The sequence below is a fragment of the Gavia stellata genome, chromosome 31 (genome assembly GCF_030936135.1).
Source record: "Gavia stellata isolate bGavSte3 chromosome 31, bGavSte3.hap2, whole genome shotgun sequence".
NCBI lineage: Eukaryota > Metazoa > Chordata > Aves > Gaviiformes > Gaviidae > Gavia > Gavia stellata.
This window is the reverse complement of record NC_082624.1, coordinates 1288774-1310471: the sequence shown is the minus strand read 5'-3', so window position 1 is coordinate 1310471 and position 21698 is coordinate 1288774. Positions and strand designations below refer to the sequence as shown.

Sequence of the window (21698 nt, the reverse complement as noted above, 5' to 3'; positions counted from 1 at the left end):
GGTACCTCAACATAAAGCACGACCACCCTGCACAGGAGTGAGTTTTACTGCTCCGGAGGGAGACAGATTCATCCTTTCCCCTGTAGGTCTGAACCCATTTTATTTTCTATCCATCAACCCACAGAGTATCTCTGTATTTCACAGGATAATGGATTTGGAGCTGCAGCCGGCAACCGCTAAAAGCATTCTTTCCTCTCCCCAAACCCCAACCCCGAGATTTCCAAACCAGCCCCAAACCCCGCCGATCCCATTGATATTTCTTGAATAAACCATCCAATCGGTGCGATTTTCCAGCACCCGTTTGGTCACCGGTGTTGCCTCCCGTGCCCGTATCTGCCAGGAGGGATGACGGGGAGGGTGGGGGGTGTGAATCCAAATTTTGCGGGGTGCTGGCCGTGGTTTTCCCTAGGGAAGGAGGATGGATGTGGCCAGGCTGTGCAGGGCTGGGCTGCGCAGGAGCCAGCTCCTCCCTCTCGCTATTTATTCCTCCCCGTAGCTCTGCGGCCGAGGCTGAATCACCCCGATCCGAGCAAGCAACGGGCTTCCAGCCGGTGAGTGTCGGGGAAAATGGGACGCAGGGGCTTTGGGTGGGATAAATCCGGAGGCGAGGGGGCTTTAACACCTAGGAGCATCACAGGGGATGGGGGGCTGCCTCCCCTCCCAGCCACCGCTGCCTAAAAATAGACATATCGGGCTCCGAAGGCGAGCGTCCTCCTTAAAAGACAGAGCTCTGCTTCTCGCCATGGCTTGTTTATTCAGGGCTGAGTCGAAGCTGATGCTGGTGGGAAATTTCTTCCCCCCTCCCCGAGAGCTACCTGGAGGGTTTTGTTCTTTCCCACGGCTCCCCGCTGCGCAGGACCGTGCCCCCCCATTATTTGGGGGGTTAAAAAAAAAAAATAAAAAAGGGGGATTTCTAAAAACTGGGGGTGGTATTTTGAGAAAGCAAACTGCCAGCCTCCATCCCCCTTCCCCATAGCCCCAGCCCTGATTTTTCACCCCCCACAAGCCAGGATCTTCCCAGCATCACCGGGAAGGTCTGGACACCCCCATTCCCGAGCATCTTCCCACCCTCCTCGCCGCATCGCTCCTCCACCCTCCCCTTCCCACTTTCCTTCATTTCTTCTCTCCCCGCCCCGGGCACCTTAACAAGGTTATTTCCGCAGTTATTTTGGCACCAGGGTGTTGGTTTTCCTCTCCAAACCCAAAGCGGCCTTCTTGCCAGCCCTGCGCACGTAATTGCTGCTTGCGATCGCTCCTCGCAGCCTCCATTTTCCGCTTCCCCCTCTGCCCCGAAGGAGCGCCGGGTTTCCTCTCGTTCTCCAACACAAGCGCGGATATAAATCGCTGTGATATAAATCACCTGAATTAATTTCTCATTGCCTACGTTCGCCCGCAGAGAGGGAAAACTGGGGCAGGAAGGTTAAAAAGAGTCAGGAAAAAAAATACCCGCGAAGCCATTCGATAATATAATTTAATAATAATATTACGGTCACACCGTAAATATTTATTTCCAAGCAGAGGGAACCCAGCTCCGAGCCCGAGGAATGGCTCCCTGGTCCCCATCGTGCGCAGGGGGGTTGTGCCAGCGACCGCGTTTATCTGGGGTGAAGCTCAGCTGCCCGAGGAGCTCGGTAATTAGCAGCGCGAACACAAACGAGCCTTTGCCCTGTTTATCTGAGCTCGTCTCTGCAAAGGCAATTAGAGGAACAGGTCGGTGCTGCCAGGCTGGAATATCCTCCGGGGCTTTGCTGTAACCTGTTTTCATCCAGGCGTTGATTTTTTCCCCCTTGCAACTCGCTGTAGGGGGTCACATCTTAAAAAAAAACTTAAAAATTGCCAATTTGCTGGGTTTTTTCCCCTATTTCCTTTTTTTTCCCGAGTGCCCAAGAGGCGTTCGCCCATCCAATTTTTTGCCATTTCTTTGGGCTATTTTTAACCCCCCTGATCTCATCGTCGCTCCCAGCGGGTGGGTGCTGCGGGGCAAGGAAGCAGCAAACCCGCTCGAAAGCGGACTGCTTGCACCCAATTTTTTTACGAGATGGTGCCGAGTGGGCAGCCCGAGCCTGGCTTTCCTTTCCATCACCGGGGACAGGCTCTTGCATCTTCCCTGCTCTTTTAATTAAGCCTCTTGCTAATGATCCCAACCAAAGGACTTTAATTCAAACATCCTGGACAGAAGACCAGATTGGGGGGTGGGGGGGAAGAGAGAAAGAGCATCATTATCTGAACCCAAAGAGAGATTAATTTGCTTTTTATGGGCCGTAAACCCATAGCTAACATGCAACAGAAGAATTTCTGGCTTAAACAAGGGTTTGTTCTGGCTCTTTGCGCTGTTAAGGGCAATATCTCACAAGAGACCATCATCTCTTACCTGCATTCAACTTATTTCTGGGTTGAGTGGTGACCCTTAGGGAAGCCAGTCCATTAGTTGCTGCAAAAAATGCCACTCAGAAGCCAAACCTTAATTGTTTCTCGCTGTAACATGAGCCAGCAAGCGCATCCGAAGCATCTGAGGATGCTGTGAAATGCCCACCCACACCTTGCCGGGAATGCTTTGCTCTCCCTCCCCAGCATCCTGGCATGCACGGGGGTATTTTGGGGGATAGCTCAGCCTCGGGCAGGATGGAAAAACCCTTTGCTATTGCTGGACTCGCGTATTAAAGAGAAAGGTAATGGCAATTCAACGTTCCTTGGCATTACGGGGAGGCATCTGAAAGGATTTTGCAGCTTGGGAGGTGTTTTTCAAAGATCTTTCCCAAGGATTTGCAGACCTGGTGTGTATTATATGGGCTGGATTATACATAGGGAGAGAAACAGCTCATCAAAAATGGGATTTCATCCTCACCAGCCCACCAGCTAACATAGGAGACGCCTGACATGCCCCTGGGATGCCAGCAGAAAAACGCTGAGTAAGCAGATATTTGCAAACACATTAAACTAGAAAAATGCTGTTCTGCAGTTAGGGCCTGTTGCACATCAACAGGGACTTGGGCAAAACGCACTGAATTTTGTTCTTTGGGAAAAAACCCAACTCTGGGGCAAGGCTGGGCGCTGCCCTCCTTGCAGCCCCGGGTATCCAAAAGCTTTGAGATTGGGGTGAATCTCTTCATGGCCATCAACCCTTGCACATGAGAAGTCTCAGTTAAATCATCTGATTGTTTAGAGCAGGTTTCATAAATGGAGTTTTACCTCCCAACCAAGTGAAGCATTTTTCCCAAAAGCTTTTCTTCCACTCCTTAAAATTGCCATTACTGGCAGAGGACCTGTTGGGGAGGTGGGGGGGATATATATGTATTAAAAAAAATCAATATAAAAATATATACATATATAAAATATTTTAAAATATAGATATAAAAATAAGGGGGTTTGGGGAGGATAAATATGCATTTAAATACGCATTTAAAGCCTGAAGCTGTTTATTCTGCAGCTGCATTAAAGGGGACGATGTATCTTTTATATGATGCATAAGTACGGGAGCCTAAAGCCCGCCATGCTTGCGGCGGCATGGACGTGCCTCCTGCCCGTAACGCTGCCTGTCCTTGTGTCCCGCAGCCATGGCCAGGCTCCTCGTCACCTGCTGCCTGGTGGCCCTGCTCCTCGGCGCCTGGACCGACGTCGCCTTCTCCAAGAAGGCCAAAGGCAAACCCAGCGGAGGCGGCTGGGGCATGGGGAGCCACCGCCAGCCCAGCTACCCCCGCCAGCCCGGCTACCCCCAGAATCCCGGCTATCCCCATAATCCGGGGTACCCCCACAACCCCGGCTACCCCCACAACCCTGGGTACCCCCACAACCCCGGGTACCCCCACAACCCGGGGTGGGGACAGGGTTACAACCCATCTAGCGGAGGAAGCTACCACAACCAAAAGCCATGGAAACCCCCCAAATCCAAGACCAACTTCAAGCACGTGGCCGGGGCGGCGGCGGCGGGCGCCGTGGTGGGAGGTTTGGGGGGCTACGCCATGGGACGTGTCATGTCGGGGATGCACTATCGCTTCGACAGCCCCGATGAGTACCGGTGGTGGAACGAAAATTCGGCGCGTTACCCCAACCAGGTGTACTACCGGGATTACAGCAGCCCTGTCTCGCAGGATGTCTTCGTCGCTGACTGCTTTAACATCACCGTGACCGAATACAACATTGGGCCCGCCGCCAAGAAGAACGTGTCGGAGGCTGGTCCAGCGGCGAACCAAACGGAGACAGAGCTGGAGACCAAGGTGGTGACGAAGGTGATCCGGGAGATGTGCATCCAGCAGTACCGCGAGTACCGCCTGGCCTCCGGCATCCGGCTGCACCTCGCTGACGCCTCCCTCGCCGCCCTCCTCCTCCTCACCCTCTTCGCCATGCACTGATGCACCCCGGATCCCACGGCTTTGAGATGTCACTCGTGTCCCCGTGGGGACCCCCCAACCCTCCCCGTTCTTGCTTGTGGTCGTCTTTGGTGAAGAGCCCTTGGGGCGGACGGGCACCAACGCTCCCCATCACCTCCCCGGAGGCTCCGGTTTAGGCAACCGGATGAAAATTTCCTTCTCCACCCCAAAATGCGTCCCCGGCGTGACAGGACAGTGATGGAGCTGGATGCCCAAAACAAAAAGGCCTTCACCACCTCCTCCTCCTCCTTCTCCTTGGGGCCACCTCGAGAGGGACCAGGCAGAGACGAGCTCACCCGGTCCTCGGCATCCCTGCAAGAGCGTTTCTGAAAATCCTCTTTGCTAACAAGCAGGGTTTTACTTAATCCCCTTAGTCCCGCTGCCACCAAAACCCCTTTCCCCAGGGCACGCCGCAGCAGCGTTGCACTCAAGCACCTATATACCCCATAGGGGTTTTAGGAGGGTCAGATATGGGGTTTTCAAGCAACAAGCTTCTGGGTTGCAATTTTAACCCTTTAATCCTGAAAACCACCCTTCCTCGTGTACATACGGACCTGCCCACTCCGCACCTTGCATGCTGCAAATACCTTCTGCAGCAATACGCAAAAATAAAAAGTAATTTTATTTTTTTTTTCCCCGCAGCGAGGCTGAAGCCCCGGCCGGGTTTCGGTTCACCCCCGCGCCGCTTTGCTTTCGGTTGAGCCTCGCTGTCTATCTTAGCCTGTCTAAAGGCAAAAAGTGCTGCTGAATGCCCAAAAAAACTCCCAATGCGGTAACGCTTGGTGTGTTACAGCCTGAGAAAAAGCTATTTTGGACACGCTACAGGTGACAAGTCACGCTCACATTTCGGCACCTTGACCTAAAGGATGTTAAAATACAGCAAAAAGGATGCTGGAGGGGGTCAAGCACGTAGCAAGAGACTTAAATCAGCTAAATCGGACAGTTACAGAAAACAGCATCAGGAAAACCAAGCCTGAGGGATGGGAGATGCTATAAAAACCCACCTTTTGCAAGTAATTTGTGGAAGCAGCGGGTGAAACTCTTGCTTCTTGTGTTTTGAGTCGATGCTGGGTTGTATATATAACCTGGAGCATCTGTAAAGTTGCGCTTGTCGAGCCGGTTGCCATGAGTTATATTTAATATCTCTCATGTAATTTTTTTTTGCAAGGCACTGAATGACACCGTCCTAAATGATTTTTCGCATCGGTGTAAGCTAAGTGAAGAGATATATATAGATATATATAAAAAAATAGAGAGAAAAGAAATCTTTCAGGATATTCACCGGAAAAGCAGGGCTTTGAGGTAACCCGTACTTTGTGATACGCGAATGTTTTGTAAATCCGTAACGGTGCATGCACAAAATTTGCCGTTCCGATACTTTTCTAAGTGTTCGACGTCTGGTACAAATTAAAACGGATAAAGCCAAGAAGCACCTTAGCCTCCTTCATGCAAACAGCTCTCGCCCCTCCCCGCGGCGCCGCAGACAGAAGGGGCATTTTTCGCCCTGGCTGTCCCTGCCTCCCCAGCCTGTGGGCGCCTTTGTTCCCTTTCAGCACTAAATTTGGCCTAAAAACCACAATTTCAGTTAACCTTTTCTCCTCCCCTGCTCCCACTAACGGTCTCGCTACCATCCAACAAGTATTTTCTAATAAAGCCAATGTGCTGGTTGGGGCCAGAGTTTTCTTCTCCCCATAGAAAGTCAACACACATTTATACCTTGTATTTACTCCACCTATTTTCTGTCTAATAAAAGAGTTTTTACATTTGCTGTTTCAGTGGCGTTAAGCCCGACCAACTTCACGTGAAGTCCCAAGCCCTACTTAGTCTTGCCAGAAATCCGAATCTCCCCGGTACCTAAACCAGCATCACCGTCAGATGACTTAGACTATAGCAAGGATTAAAAATGACAATTAAAAAGATGGAAGAGTTTGGACCCTTCAGCCGGTCGGTGCTTTAATTTTCAGCTCAAGACGAAGGTTTGCACCAGTTTGGTTTGAGCCTACGCAGGATGCGATTTATTGCGCTGCAAACCCCCTTGCCCACAAGGATGCTAAAGAATTTGGTCATTGAGTGGCGCTCCAGGTAACCCCCAAATGTGACTATTTCCATACTTTTGGCAGAAAAAGAAAGAAAAAAACCCATATTCCGCACTAAGTAGATGATTATTTCTGCGTGCAAGCAGCTCGCTCCCTAACAGGTCCCTAATGGGGATCCAGAGCTCCCGTAGGTGCTCGGAAAGAACAAAATAAAAGCTTTTTTTTTTTTTTTGGCTTGAAATTGGCTACTGGGCATCACCGCGTTAGCTCTGAGCATCGGTAAGTGGAGCGCTAAGCGGGGAAGGGGGCAAACAAATCGATGGTTTAGTATTGGGAGCTAGTTTCCAAAATGAGGAAAATCAAAATAAATAAAAAAAAAAATCAGGATCCCACCCTTCACATCTTCCCTGTGCAAAAGCAATTTAAGAAATTGTGATGGAAAGGAGGATTTGGGGAATAAAAAGCCCCCGTGTGGTTATTGGGTCTGTCCTGAGCATCCCTACGGCCGCTGGTCATCCTACAACTCAGCACCCAGCTGCATCCCAAAAGCTCTCCAGCTCCAAACTTTACCAGGACATTTTATTTAGGATGTTATTTTGCCCTAAATACTCACAGCTGAATTGCTCAAATGTTTTCCCATGTTATTTAAGGTGGTGGGGGGGAGGCAAATAAATTCAAGACCCCCAAAGGCGCTTGGGTTTTCCTTGCCCTGCCGGGAAAACTGCTTCACCGGCCCCCAGGCTACAGGGGGGACCTGCTGCTCGGGGCCACGGGGGGGTTATACAACCCTTTTTATTAATTCAGATTTTTCAAGGTAAAACAAGAGCAATTTCAAACTTAAAATAAAAGAGAAATAGGCAGCAATGAAGATATGGTCCTCAGCGATGGGCTTGGAGGACCCATCCCCTAATAGACCTTGTACTGGCGAGCTGCAGCCCAGCGGTAGGAGGCAAACAAAAGAAAAAGAAGGACCCTCCCGCCCCCAAAAAAGTTAAAAAAAACCCCAACAAAGAAGGAAATCTCCCCAAAGAAGGCAGTCTCCCCCCAGAAGGAAAAAAACCCCAACAAAGAAGGAAATCCCCCCCAAAGAAGGGAAAAAAAAACCCCAACCAAGAAAGAAATCCCCCCAAAGAAGGAAAAAAAAACCAACAAAGGAAATCCCCCCAAAGAAGGAAAAAACAAAACAAGAAAGAAGGAAAAAACAAAACAACAAAGAAGGAAATAGCCCCCAAAGAAGGCAAAAAAAACCCAACAAAGAAGGAAATCCCCCCAAAGAAGGAAAAAACCACAACAAAGAAGGAAATCCCCCCCAAAGAAGGAAAAAAAAACAACAAAGAAGGAAATAGCCCCCAAAGAAGGGGAAAAAAACCCAACCACAAAGGAAATAGCCCCCAAAGAAGGAAAAAAAAACCCAACAAAGAAGGAAATCCCCCCCAAAGAAGGGAAAAAAAACCCCAACAAAGAAGGAAATAGCCCTCAAAGAAGAAAAAAAACCCCAACAAAGAAGGAAATAGCCCCCAAAGAAGAAAAAAAACCCCAACAAAGAAGGAAATAGCCCCCAAAGAAGGAACCCCCAAAGAGAAGGGAAAAAAAAAATCTAAAAAGAAGAAAAAAAAAACAAAAATAAGGAAAACCCCACCCCACACAAAGAAGGAAAAGACACCCCCCAATAAAGAAGGAAAAAACACCCCAAAAGAAGGAACCCCCCTATTTCCCGAGGGGAGCGCAGGGATATTGCCAGGAAGGGGCTGGCAGCTCCAGCCTGAGGAGGGTTGGCCCCCAGTGATACAAAATGCTGATTTTTAGCCCCAAACCCCACTTTCCCTGCACTTCAGCCCAGCTCGGGGAAGCCGCTCCAACCCCCCGAGCGGGGGGAAACACCGACCTCGGCGACGCTCAGAGGAACTCAAAAAAAAGCCCCGTTCCCCCCCCTCTGCCCGCACAGCGCCCGATGATGTGACCAGCACGGGTTATTGGGGTTTGGGGTCATTATCGGAGCTCCCCACTGCGGGGCCGGTGGGGAATATCGGAGCTTTCCCGGCTCCGGGAGCACTCGAGCGGGACATGGGGACACGGTCCCAGCCCTCGCGTCCTTTAAGGATGGGTTGGATCCAACGACCCTGGAGCCCTCTTGGGATTGGTCTGTTGAACTAAATAAATTAATTGCTCTGTATTAATTAGCGAAATACTCCAAATCCTGCGGTGCAGGTGGGAGCCGTGCGGCCAAGCGAGGACGAAAAGCGTTTCTGATTATAGCTGATAATAAACACACCCCAAAATACAAATGCAATAAAATTTTGGGGGTTGGTTTTTTCTACTCTCCTCCAGATCGCCCGTCCCACGGCGCTTTGCATCCCTCATCTCCAGAAATAAGCATCCCCCATGCAGGCAAAGCAACCGAATATATTTTTCTTGCCTGAAAAAAAATGCAAAAAAGAGGATTTTTGGTGCACGGCCGGAAAGTTTGCAGAGAGCCGGAGGAGAAATTGTCTTATTTGGAGGCTTAAAATGCGAAGCAAGCGCCCAAACCTCAGCCGGGGGTGATTTTATCCCTGCATCTGAGCCGGTGCGAGGGGTTAGAGGAGCCGCGTCGCCGAGCGAACAGCACCATCTCCCGTCTGAGCCCAGCCCCGGCTCCCAGGATCAGTCCTGGGGATGGTTTTACAAGGCTGGATCTTCCAAAGAACCCTCCAAAATTAGGCTGAGCTTTACCGGCGCTGCCTCGGTTGCTGTTTCAGAGCAAAACGCCTAAAAACCCCTTGACTTTGCCCGCGTCCGCTCGCCTAGAAAAACACGGCTCCGAGGGATCTCGGCACCTGGGGTTGCTCAAGAGCAGCCCCGCTCCCCCCGAGCGAACCCCAAAACTCCCCAGCACAAGGTGATTAACGAGGATGTTAATTGCTTTTAAGGCCTTTTCCTGCAGCGCGGCCCTTTGCGAGGGCTGGAAATTAAATTGGGGGGGGCCAGAGGAGAGATGGGAGCGCGTCCCCATGTATTGTACGCCGGCGGGAAGGGAAAAGCAAGAAAAATTTGGGAACGCGGCGTAGGAAGAGCGGGATCATCCCTGTGGCGTTTCTGAGCTCAGGCTGCAAATGAGGGTGGTGAGCGGAGGATGCTGGTGATGGGGTCAGGACATCGAGGCGTAACCCGGATGGGTCGGGATGCAAAATATATGCTGGAAAAATGCAAATTTGAGCTGCGGCTGGAGTTTCTGCTGGGTTTATCATTTTAAACAAGCACATTAAAAAAGCCCTCCTGCTCCGAAACGCTATTAAATCCCTCAGGAGCCAAATAACTTCTGTAAAATTCAAGTAATTATTGTAAAAGAGCCCAGAAAAATCAACGTACGTCGGCCAGTGCTCCTTCCACCCCTTGACAGAGGCGAGACCCGACTCAACAGCTCTCCTGGGGAGACGATAAGGATATTCCCACTCCCCCAAAAAAATGCTAGTTCCGATGGGAGACGACCCGCTGACAGACATCCCGGCTCAAAAACACTCCGGTGAGGGACTTACCCGCTGTGGGGATTGCGGCTGCCCACAGGTTTCTTGGGGATCCCCAATATTTCGCTTGGCGCCTCTTTATTTTCTTTGCCTACGGCGATGGTTGAGCTGCTGCAGCTAAACCAGGTTTTAGGGCAGGTTTAACCCCCCAAGAGCGGGACTCGAGAGGAAAACGCAGATGCCGGAGGAGCGAGCATCCCTCCCCGCTCCGTTCAAGCTCTTCCCAGGGAGGGTTTGCATCCTCTCTGCCAAAGACGAAGCACCTGCGGGAGGGTCAGTCCCACAGCCGGGTGTGGTTTGGGCTGAGGATGCTAAAGACGGGGACGTGTCTGATCATATCAAAGCCGGAGAGATGGGACAGGGGGGACGGTTTGTCCCCGCGTGTCACGCTCACCCCCCCGCCACCCTCCCCGCACCATCCCTCGGAGGATGCAGCTCTTCCTCGAGCTGTGACCGGTGCTAAACACGCTGGATTGGGTTAAAAAAAGAGAGGATGTCTCAAGGCCAAACTTTATTGCAAGGCAGAGGGGGCCGTTTTCAAGCCCTGCTCCCCCCCCCCCTGAGTCCCAGCGCTCTTTTGGGGGGAAAGGAGCGTTTTTTGGTAAAGCCGTCCAATGCGAAACCAGAGCCGAGCGCTGGCGGGGCTGATCCAGCATCTCTCCGGGTGCAAATATCCACACGTCCTCGCAGGGCTGGATTTGTTCACGAACGTGCTCTTGCGGATGGGGGTTTGCAGGATCCGGCCGGCTCTCGGGATGCCCCACGAGCACGGGGACGGCTGCCCAGCTCTGGCGGCTGGCGCAGGGTCCCGTCGTGCCGGTGGGGGGAAACCGAGGCAGCGGCGGAGCATCTCTTCCACCTCTCCAAGCCACATCTAATCTCCCAGGAAAGTCATTCACTAAGAAATCCCGGCGGGCTCGGCCGGCCGGGGGTCACCCGGGGTCCCCTCCCTGTGCTCAGCGCTGCAGCCCATGGCTGACGAAGCAGACGGCGGGTGCCAGCAGCAGAGCGGGGCGGATGCCACCGTGTCGGTCCCCGGGGGCTCGGCTGGGGGGTCCCCGCTTGGTACCCATGTCCGGCCAACTCGGGGCGTGAAAGCCACCTGCCGGTGGGGGCTGCCGGGCTGCCGGCAGGCCATGACCCAGGCGGGACGGTCGCGGGCGCCCCAAAAGCCCCATGCCATACCCCGCGGCAGCGCCGGCCGCGATGGCCCCTGCCACCTTCGAGCCGCGGCCAGGGGTGCCACCGCTGCGGGAGACGGCCCGAAATCCCCCACGCAGCCCCCCGCCGCCACCACCGCCACCTCCTCGCCCGCCGGTTCTCCCGCCAGCACCGCGGCGGCCGCCGGCAATGTCGCTGAAGAGGGCGAGCAGCAGCATCACCACCCAGCACCAGGCGTCGCGGGGCCTCATCCTGCCCAATCTGTGAAAGGGGCACAAGGAGGGATGGTGAGCGCAGGGATCCCAGCTCCACTCACCGCGTGGTTTGTCTTAGGTTTGGGCCAATCTACATTTAATATAGTTAATATTTTAATGTATTTAATGTATTATTGATTATATTTACCATATTCAATATATATAACTTAATACGTTTGCTGGCGTGGTGCAATGCAAACACTTCCCGAACAAAGTTGCACCTTCGTTTTTCCGCCCCGCTGCAAAGCACCGGAGCATCACGATGCGATTCCCCCCTGCCCCGTCCCCCACCCCGCAACCCCTCCAGCCGGCGGCTGAGCCAACAGCCTCATTGTACCGAAGCTGCTGAGCCATCGCGGCCCCAAAATCGTCCCGAAAATAGCAGGAGCCCTGTTGACAAAAGCCTTTTGAAAAAGCAGAGCCCCCCTGGCCGGCCGCCCCGGCCGCAGCATCCCTGCGTCAGCATTTCCCTCCCGTGGCCCCTGCTAGAAGGTGCCAGGCCTGGCCCCCCCCTTCAAAACCCAGTGCTTCAGAAAAAAAAAAAAAAAAAAATAGGGCTTGATTAATTTAATTTGCCCCTTTTCGCTGCCCTGCTCCTCCGGCTGAGGTGGTTTATTTTAAGGAAAGCCCGGAGAAGCACGTGTCCCCCTTCCAGCTGTTTGCAGCTGCATCGCCACCGCTGGGAACGCCACAAACCCGGGCGGCAAACCCCAGGAAAATTCAGACCTGGGGATTTTTTTCCTTCCTATTTTTTCCCCTCTTTATTTCCCCTACAGCATCCAAGCTTATGGATCCCAACCCGGGGAAAAACCCGGTGCCGAAGCGGCTGGGCAGGGTGCGGTGCCTCCCCGGGCTGCTCTCCCCACCCCAACCTCCAGCTTAGGTACGTGCCAAAAATCATCACTTTTCCCCTTGCTATCTACCAGATTCCTTCTCTTTTTACCCTCCAACTCCGTGCCGAGGATGCCGCCCTTACCTGCGCACCCGCTGCCACGCCGGCGATGGCTCTTCCCGTCTGCACCCGCCGGACTCGACTCACATCGGACTTTTCCCGGCGGATAAAGCTTCGATAAGCGGAGCCAACGTCACTTGTATCCCCCTCCTGCGCGGGGAGGGATAAATGGGCTTCAATGGGCTGGATAACGCGGGGCCGGCGGCTTCGGGGAGAAAGCAGAGCGTGGCTGGGGATAACCTTGGGGATGCAGAGGGCTCAGCCTCGAGGAGGTGAAAAACCCTGGATCGATGCGGTTTCAAAACTGAACGTGTTTAAAACGGGGCGTAGCGATACAGAGGTTTCCTTCCAGAGGTGAGTTTTACCTTCTGGAAGGGAAATACCCGGAGGACGGAGCACGCCAGCCACAATGCATGGGGATAAATAGTCTCTAAGGGCTGGATGAACCCTACAACACCCCCAAAATCCTCCAGCAATTTAATTGGGAGGCTCCAAAACCGCGGGGCAGGAGCCTTTCTCCGTGGGAAACTTCGCCGCCGGGATTCAGGCAGGTTTTGCTCTTCTCCGTCGTCGCTCCTAGCCCACGCAGAGCCCATTTCGGTAGCATTTCTACCTGCAAAGTGCTTTATTTTGAACAAACCAGGCTCTAACTCGGGGGTTTTCGTTCTGTATTAAGTTGCTACATATTTTGTTTTCTTGTTAATCAACGAAGCAATGCCACAGTCATCCTCCAAATACATAAAAAACTTTTCTCGCTGTACAATACTTTCCCTAACACGTATTAAAGGTGGAAAAGGTACCATTAAAATGAAAAAAAAATTACAAAGACACATTGCGAAAACTCAAGGGAGGGAGAAAGTCAGAGTTTTAGTTCACATCGAGGTATAAAATTGCTATTGCTGGTTTAGCCCGGGAGGAAAGAGGTTTTTCCAGGTGTGACGGTGATAACGGAGCCAATCCGGGTCCCGGTTTCACTGGGACGATGTGCCGGCACCACTGCAACACCGATTTGCGAAATAAAACCCTCTTTATTCCTGTCTCTCCCTCCTCCTGCCACCCCCCCAGGCTTCCCATACAGCATCCCTCCAGAGATGCTCAGCGCCAGGAACTATTCCTGCGAGCGCTATTTGGCATGTTACGGCTACCAGAGAGGTTTGACATCATGGGTTTTTTTTTTTTTTAAATCCCTAAAATTAGTGCAAATTAGAAAGGGGGGAAGTTACGCGACCAGATGCAGGTTAAGGGAAGGCGCCGGGAAAAAGCGCTTTACTCTTTTGCTGTAAATCCAACCGCCGGTCCCCAGGTTTGCCTTCGGTAGCAGAAGCGTTAGAAACCCCCCAATTCTCAGCAGACCCTTAGCAATTTACAAAAGCTTCCCATCACCTGCAAATTATTGCAATAGAAATGTGCTTTTTTTTTTTTTTTTTTTAAGAAAAGAGGAATTATTTGTGCTCTCTCGCCGCCGAGCAGCGGGTCCTCCGCCGGGAGCCACGTGCGGGCACCGCTGCAGCGAGCGTCTTCAAACTGAGCCCCAAATTCTTGCTGTCGGACGCTTGCAGCCCTCGCTCGGCCCCGTCCTCGGCAGCTTCGCCCCGCTCATGGATTTCCCCCTTTTTTTTTCCCCCATTATTTCCAGGGATTTGAAGTTTTGGCCGAAGCTGCCACCGGTCACAGCCTTGCTGGGAAAACCCCCATTTGCAGAGGAGGAGCCCCCCGAGGATGCTGCGCAGATGAAGGCGCGGGAAGATGGGTTGGCTCAGAGCCGGGGCGATCCGTATGGACTCCGGGAGCGCTCCGGGAATGATGGGGGTTTGGGATTCGGTACAGTACGTCCTGCGGGCAAACGGCTCTTCGTGTGATGCAACCCGGAGCCGGGACGCCGGCGAAGCATTTCACATCGCCGTTGGACCTTCGGAAATCTCCTCCAGCCTCTGCTCAATCATCAGCCGGAGGATGGAGTATCTGGAGAGGCGAAGGACAAGGAAAAGAGGATTTTTGCAGCATCAAGCTGGGCTTTTAACCCAAATTGCCAAGAAAACCCTGGAATAATGCACAACCCAGCGGCTCACGCACGCGTTAGGGATGCAAGGCTGTGCAAATGAGTTTTCGGCACCGAAATAACCCCCCCGACAATGTCCTTAACTCTCAGCATCTCCCCTCGACGCCACCGAGCCCGGCGTACTTGCGCATTAGCTTCTTCACTTCGCGATCCTCCTCTTCCTCCAGCTTCTGGATGAAGCTCCTGAGGACGGGCATCTCAAATTTGATGTACTGAGCAACCTGGGTGGGAGGGAAAACGCCAAGCCGGGCGATGAAGAGGGCGATGCACCGACCCCGCGAGGCTGAAGGCGACCCCGCAGCATCCTCTCCCCAGGTTTCACTGGGGAAATCAAGGACACCCCCCCGGACTTTTGCAACAAACCCTAAAAGAAACCACATTTCCCCTCCACGGCATGAACATCAGCTTGTGCAATCGAGCGCTAGCTAATTGGGAAAAAAACTCCACCCAAGGTTTATTTTGTTTTACCCACCGGCTGCAAGGCTCGGCTCCTCCATACGGAGAGCCCTGCGCATCCCCAGCGTGTCACTGAGTGCTGTTTAAGCCCAAATATACCCCAAAAGCGCCTCGTCTGTGCTCCGATTTAAAAGCAGAGCAGCGCCGGGGTAGGAGGGAGCCGGCAGATGGCATAAAGGAGCCCTTCCCCACCCGCAGCGCTTTCCCCGGCTGGAAAAAATATCAATTACGCCAAAGGACGCGCAGCGATCGCGCCTCTGCGACGAGCTGCGGACAGATTTGGGATGGTGGAATAGGGCTGGGGGCGTTCGCTCTCGCTTAGAGTTTAAAGCTGCTCTTTAAGCACAGAACAAGGGGTTTTTTCCCCGTGAGATGGGGGGGTTTCACGGGGAGATGCAGGAGCAAAGCAAAGCAATTCCTGCATCCCCAGCATGGAGACGTCCCTCCCAGTTTTCCAGCCCCGGCAGCATCCCGAACCCATCCAAAAAGCGACGAGCATCCCGCGCCGGCAAACTCACGTCGTAGGTGACTTCTTCCACCTGGTCCTTCTCCATGAGGAAGACCTTGGAGACCTGCTCGCAGGGGCCCTGCAGGATGCGGGCGATGAGGGGGTAATCGCTGGCTCGTAGCTTCTGCTTCTCTGCAACGCCAAAAGCACCGGCGTTCAGCCCGGCGGACGATGGCGCTTTGCCGCGGCGACCCGGGGTGGGTTTTTTTTTGGCAGACTCACCTCCGCTGGTGTGGACGATGTACAGCGCAAACTCCTCTGCCGAGTTCTCAATCTGCACGGAGACATAAATCATTGTTAAAGGTTCACGTTTCTACCCTAGGCTTTCCCAGCAATTTAAAAAAATCCCATTATTTCGTTCCGCCGTTGCATTTTTTTATCCATGGGATATAAATTCCCCGTGAAGGAGCGCGGCGGGGGGATATCTAACATACCTTGAATTTATTGAGCAGCAGTTTGAGGACCTGGGGGGTCGTCATCGTGCTGTTTATCCGGACATTGGTGACGGAGCCGTACGCCGGCGTGAACACGGATGTCTATGGGGCGCAAAGTCCATTTAACCCCCCGGCCTGGATTTCCCCACCGGTCCGTCGGGAGACGTTTTGGGGAGCCGGCCAGGCTCGGGGCTCACCTTATGGTTGTAGAAGTGCCCGTTGATGGAGAAGCGGTGACGGCGGATGCGCCGCTGCTCGCTGGGGGTGCGGGCGCTGCCCCGGCGCCGTACGCCCACGTCGCTTCGCGTCCGCATCAGCTGCGGCGTCTCCTCCGGCTGCGACTTGGCGGCTGGAAAAGAGCCGGTGGGAGGACGGAGCTGAGGACCGGTGGCAAGCGAGAACCCCCCCGAGGTCCTACCCCAGCATCTCCCACGGATGCTGAAGTCCCCATCCCAGAAATACAGCCCTACAAACTTCCCAGGACAGCTTTAACCCCCCAGTTTAAACCACGGCAGCTACTGGTTTATCCTCCCCCAGCTCCTGAAGGAGGCTGTTAATTCAGATTTAACTGAGTAAATCCAGGCTGCTACCTGGATAAAGCCTCTTCTCCCGGGACTCCAGCATCTTTACTTGCTTTTTCATAATTTAACATTTTTTTTTTCCCCCTCCTTTCCCTTAATGAGACCAGGCAAACGAGGCCAGCGCTTCAGATCTCTGCGTGATAACTGGCCTGGGTCCAGATTATTATAAACTAGCTCTTCATCCATCCTTAATGAACCTCTCGGGCTCGAGCTCGGATGTTTTAATTCAAAGCATGTCTGCAGCAAGAAAAATCGCTGGTGCGCACCACTCCAGATGCACGCCACGGGCCACGGTGACTAAGCACTCACGAGGAGCCGGGCACGCACGTTATGCGCTGATTTTTACAGGCTTTTGGAGAAAAATTATAATAAAAGGGTTTTTTCTGATGAGCTGGCAGAGGATCGACATGGTACGGCCGGCTGAAATAGCTGCTGGGTTATTTCGATGGTGCGATGCGTTGCGGGTATCGCCCGGGCAAGCTTTAATTAAGGGGGAAAAAAAAGGGTCGTGCGTGGGGAGATCAAAAAGAGAAAGGGGAAATGCTGGAGGAGTGAGGACAGGGGCAAAAGGTTTCATGGATCAATGAGTTTTGCAAGTGCTCAGCTCCTCCCCGAGCCGGGAGGCGGATGAGCACCCTGAAGCCGCAAGGATTACCTGGGTCTTATCTGCCTCCAGGGTGTATTTCCATAAAAGCATCAAAAAAAAAAAAAAAAAAGCCAGGAACATCTGCAAAATGCGCCGATCGAATGAGAAAAATGCATCAGGCAGGTTTTTCCAGCGGGAATTGCCGGTGGGACAGCTTGTGTCATCCCCGCCTCGTGCTAAAAGCAAGGGGTTAACGAAGCGCCGGGGCGGATGAGCTCTTCCCCCGCTACAGAGGAAAAACCAGGGAGGGGAAAGAAAAAAAATCTTTGCAGAAATGTTGACTTCCCCATGGTAACGGCACTTCCCAACGGAGCCTATTCTTCTTCCCTAAAAGCAGAGCCGCCGGGAAGGGGAAGCGCCGACATCCTTTTCCCTACGATCCCACGTGGCTTTTTGCTCCATCCCCGTATTTCTTTCCAAGCTCCTCTTCCCCACGTCCCACCGCGGCCCCTTCCCCGAGCAAAAGCCCTTGGGAAGGGTTTCGGGCCATCGGGGCTACCGTTTTCTTGCTGCGATTAAATAAATGAAATACAGGCGCTTTGGAAATGCCCGAAAGTAACCTGGAGCCACCGATTTCTAGAGAAAAAAAGCCCCGTTTATATTTTTCTCAAATCAAACCGGAGCACATAAGGCAGCTGCTCCCAACCACCCGGCCAAATCCATCCAGATCCCAACCTGCCTCACCTGCACCGCTCCCGGGAGCCTCCGCATTCGGCGTGGCCTCCGTATCCGTAACCTGGATGTCCGGCAAGGTGCTGGGCTTCAGCACGGACCTGGCAATAAAACCAAAAAGGAGATGGGTGCCCTGTAAGGGTGCAGCTGCAGAGGGAGCGATAACCAGGATAATCCCCACTCCGAGCCCCCAGGTTGCTATTCCCAGGCTGGGAATCAGCCCCGTCTCCCTGTGGATCTGGCAGATAACCCGGCACGGGCTGGTTGCAATATAAATCCTGGATCCCATCCTGTCCCGCTCCCAAAAACCCTTCGGAGGGTCGTGCACGGACGTGCGGCTCCCCGGCAGCCGAGAACCGAGCGGCAGGCTGGGGTCCCGCGTCCCGGGGGGGTCGTGGAGCGGGGCTGGGAGCGGGGTGTCCCGGGGCGCTGGGGCCCCCCCAACACCCAGCGTCGAACCCCGGGACCCTTTGGGATGAGCTTCTCGCAGGCAAAGGGGGCTTTGCAAAAGGGGGGGGTGTCTTTGCAAAAGGGGGAATCTTTGCAAAAGAGGGGGGGGTCTTTGCAAAAAGGGGGGGCCTTTGCAAAAAGGGGGGGGTCTTTGCAAAAAGGGGGGGTCTTTGCAAAAAGGGGGGGCCTTTGCAAAAAGGGGGGGGTCTTTGCAAAAAGGGGGGGTCTTGGCAAAAAGGGGGGGGCTTGCAAAAGAGGGGGAGTCTTTGCAAAAGAGGGGGGGTCTTTGCAAAAGGGGGAATCTTTGCAAAAGAGGGGGGTCTTTGCAAAAAGGGGGGGTCTTTGCAAAAAGGGGGGTTGCAAAAAGGGGGGGGCTTGCAAAAGAGGGGGAGTCTTTGCAAAAGAGGAGGGGTCTTTGCAAAAAGGAGGGAGGCTTTGCAAAAAGGGGGGGTCTTTGCAAAAAGGAGGGGCTTTGCAAAAGAAGGGGAGGTCTTTGCAAAAGGGGGAATCTTTGCAAAAAGGGGGGGGGCTTTGCAAAAAGGGGGTTTGCAAAAGTTGGGGTTTGCAAAAAGGGGGGGCTTGCAAAAGAGGGGGGTCTTTGCAAAAGAGGGGACTTTGCAAAAAGGGGGGCTTTGCAAACGGGGGGGGTCTTTGCAAAAGAGGGGGGCTTTGCAAAAAGGGGGAATCTTTGCAAAAAGGGGGGGCTTTGCAGAAGGGGGGACTTTGCAGAAGGGGGGGTGTCTGCAAAAGGGGGAGTCTTTGCAAAAAAGGGGGTTTGCAAAAAGGGGGGTCTTTGCAAAAAGGGGGGGCTGCAAAAGCGGGGGGGCTTTGCAAAAGGGGGAGTTTTGCAAAAAGGGGAGGGACTTTGCAAAAGGGGGGGTCTCTGCAAAAAGGGGAGTTTTTGCAAAAGAGGGAGTCTTCAAGAAGGGGGGTTTGCAAAAAGGGGAGGGTCTTTGCAAAAAAGGGGGGGAGGCTTTGCAAAAAGGGGGGGCTCTGCAAAAGGGGGAGGCTTTGCAAAAGGGGGGGTCTTTGCAAAAAAAGGGGTTGCAAAAGGTGGGGTTTGCAAAAAGGGGGAGAGGGGTTTGCAAAAGGGGGAGTTTTGCAAAAGAGGGGGGGCTTTGCAAAGTGAGACCAAGCTACTTTATTTCGGACTTGGCTTCTTCAGGGTGTGGCACATTGGGGGGAAAAAAAAAGGACCCCGAGGAGGCAGCGGGGCACCCCGACAAACGCTGCCTCGGGTGGGTGGGGGGCTGCTTTCCCCCCCCCCCCCGGCTCACCCATGGGCTCCCAGGTTGCAGCCCGAGTGCCAGGAGGAAGAGGAGGGCGGCGGGCGGATGCGCTGGTTATCATCCTGCATCTGCAGGCGGATGGGTCGCCGCAAACCCCAGGAGATGTTCAGCAGCCCCTCCACGATGAGTTCGCCTTCCTCCTGCGCGAGAGACGGGCAGCTCGAGATCCGAGACACAAAGAGCCGCGAACATTACTACGAGGCATTATTTGGGACCTCGCAAATCCGAGTCAAACCCAATTCCCTCGGATTTTGCTCTCCCGCTGGAGAGCTGGCTGCTTACCAGGGGTTCTTATGGGTTTCTTACCTCCCGGTGCCGCAGCTGCAAATTTTGCCCTTCGTAGTAGATGTTGTACGTTTTCAAGTGTAGGAGCAGCTCATTTCTGGAAAAAAATGGGAAAGATGCTGAGAAGAGAGGCGGAGGAGCGAGGGGGGACGTTGCAGGCGTTGCTCGGTACCCGGCGTGGAACCCCCCGAGCCATCCAGGGCGGGAATTTTGGGAAACTGGGAGAAAGCAGGAATTGCTTCCCAGGGCCAGGCTGGGCGATGAACCCGCCACGCTGCTGGGGGACCCAAACCAGCTTCATTTGGGGCAAATTTGGGTCTTTTGCTGCCTCTAGACCTCCCTCGCTGAGGATATCTGCTGCAGGTTCAACCAGGGCACTGCCCTTTGCAACCGCGATTAGGGGGGACAAACTCCCCGCAACCGCGCCCTCCGTCAACCTTGCAAAAAGACGTAAGAAAACCCGTCAGACTTCGGTGGGGTCGGTCACAAGGCTGAAAAACACGGGAATTTTCGGAGAGCCCAAGCCCTTGGGTCATGCTGGAGTCACAAGTTATCACAGGCGAGTTGAGCACGTCGGCTCGTGGCTCTGGACCCGGACCCGGACCTCAAATTAAAAGCCTGAGCACCCATCCAGTTGCAAATAAATAATAAAAATAAATAATAAAACCAATAATAATAATAAAAAAATAACCCAGGCTAAGCACAGCTATGAATCACGGGGCAGCGATGCCTCTGGCATTCACTCACGAAGCTGTCCTTAATTCAGCTGCGCTGGCGATGGAGTTTAGGGATGCTCGGCACCATCGGATTAGTATAAAGAAGCACAAATCACGGGGATTTGGGGTTATGAGAAAGAAAAAAAAGGGAGGGAAATGTCACATACATGCTTTATCTCCTCTAAAATCTTCCTTGAAACTTAGGAATCATTTTACTTCTTTACCAAAGCGTACAAGAGCAATTACTAATCGGGACCTTTTTCAGCAAAACCTGTATTTCACGGAATTTTATGGAGCCTTTGGCCACGCTCCTAAGAAAAGAATTTCAAAATCCCGTCAGCGACCCTTTTTTTTTAAAGGAAGTTGCCGTTTCTTGCCCCAGAATGGCTTTTTCTTTCCAAATCCAACCGAATTGAGTTAAAACCCAGGGTCCCTCCCCTCCTCCCAGCTCGAAGGCGAAACTCCCCGGGAATATTGCAAATAACTCCCCGGCCACCAGCGCGGCGGCAGTTCTGCGTTACAGCCCTGCCGAGCATCTTACTTGGAGATGAATTTGTCTTTTCCGCAGGGGACCAGGTACTCGCAGCCGCCGTAATCCATCCTCCCGCTCTTCTCTCATGGGAGCTGAATTGCAAAGAGGGAGGAGAGAACAGCGTCGGTGTGAACCGCCCCGTTACCGCCGCCCGGACGCGCGCCCCGGGATAACGGGGAAAAATGAACTTGCTTGGATTTGGAAGAGCTTTTGGGAAAAGGCTCCAGTGGGTGCAGTCGCAGGTAAAGTTTTCCTCCGGGAAAACCGATGGGGAGGGAGGGGAAATCAGAGAAGGAGAGAAGCGTTGTAAAACTCACTGAAAATTTAATAGCGGCAGAGATACGCTTACGCTAACATTTGCATTTCGGGCATCCACGGACTGCCCCGGCGATGCCAGACCTGGAGGCGGGAGGGTTCTAAGAAGGATTTCTTCCTTTTCTCCATTTATTTTACTGGATCCGGCCTGATGCTTCCTCCTGCCGTCCCGAAACCAGGCAGCGGGCACGAGGGCCGACTTTCGCAAGCAGCAAGACGCCCGGCTGGTTCCTTTATATTTTTTTTTTACGATGCCGGTTAAATTTTTGGGTGATCCCTCCAGTGCCAAAACATCTCCATCGCTCTCATGCAAACACTTAGAAACTCCCTCCCAAATCCCACCTCGGGAGTGGCCCCGGCTTAGGGCACGAGCGCGATTTTTGGATGCTACGAAGTGGAGTTAAAATGAGATTTAGGGCGAAGCCCTCACGGTCGCTCGCGGGCCCGGAGCACTTTGGAAACCAGACCTTGAAGTGCAATGT

The 21698-nt window shown here is 53.3% G+C and overlaps 2 protein-coding genes across 3 annotated transcripts; one reads left to right on the top strand and one right to left on the bottom strand.

The window, feature by feature from the left end:
- The first annotated feature begins 524 nt into the window (after positions 1-524).
- PRNP (prion protein) lies at positions 525-4386 on the top strand. The gene is made up of 2 exons (XM_059831483.1): positions 525-551; positions 3553-4386. The coding sequence occupies exon 2, from the start codon at positions 3555-3557 to the stop codon at positions 4347-4349; it is 795 nt and encodes a 264-aa protein (XP_059687466.1). The 5' UTR covers positions 525-551; positions 3553-3554; the 3' UTR covers positions 4350-4386.
- A 9350-nt stretch (positions 4387-13736) lies between these two features.
- Positions 13737-21043, bottom strand: RASSF2 (Ras association domain family member 2). Of its 2 annotated transcripts, none has more exons than XM_059831491.1 (10): positions 20911-21043; positions 19675-19750; positions 19357-19508; positions 17633-17730; positions 15928-16079; positions 15731-15832; positions 15519-15570; positions 15307-15428; positions 14456-14553; positions 13737-14235 (listed from the first exon to the last, which is right to left on the bottom strand). In XM_059831491.1, exons 1-10 carry the CDS (start codon positions 20967-20969, stop codon positions 14166-14168), a joined length of 981 nt encoding a protein of 326 aa, XP_059687474.1. In that variant the 5' UTR covers positions 20970-21043; the 3' UTR covers positions 13737-14165. The 2 variants fall into 2 exon arrangements, with proteins under 2 accessions (XP_059687474.1, XP_059687475.1); XM_059831492.1 differs by having other exon boundaries at positions 17651-17730.
- Positions 21044-21698: the final 655 nt, after the last annotated feature.

What these genes read in the sequence shown, in the direction of transcription:
- PRNP (XM_059831483.1), top strand. Translation starts at nt 3,555, where the DNA reads ATGGCCAGGCTCCTCGTCACCTGCTGCCTGGTGGCCCTGCTCCTCGGC.
- RASSF2 (XM_059831491.1), bottom strand. Translation starts at nt 20,969, where the DNA reads ATGGATTACGGCGGCTGCGAGTACCTGGTCCCCTGCGGAAAAGACAAA. An exon ending in TGCAACCTGGGAGCCCATGG is followed by an intron (nt 17,731 to 19,356) that starts GTGAGCCGGGGG and finishes TTTTATTGCCAG; the next exon opens with GTCCGTGCTGAAGCCCAGCA. An exon ending in GGCACTTCTACAACCATAAG is followed by an intron (nt 15,833 to 15,927) that starts GTGAGCCCCGAG and finishes TGCGCCCCATAG; the next exon opens with ACATCCGTGTTCACGCCGGC.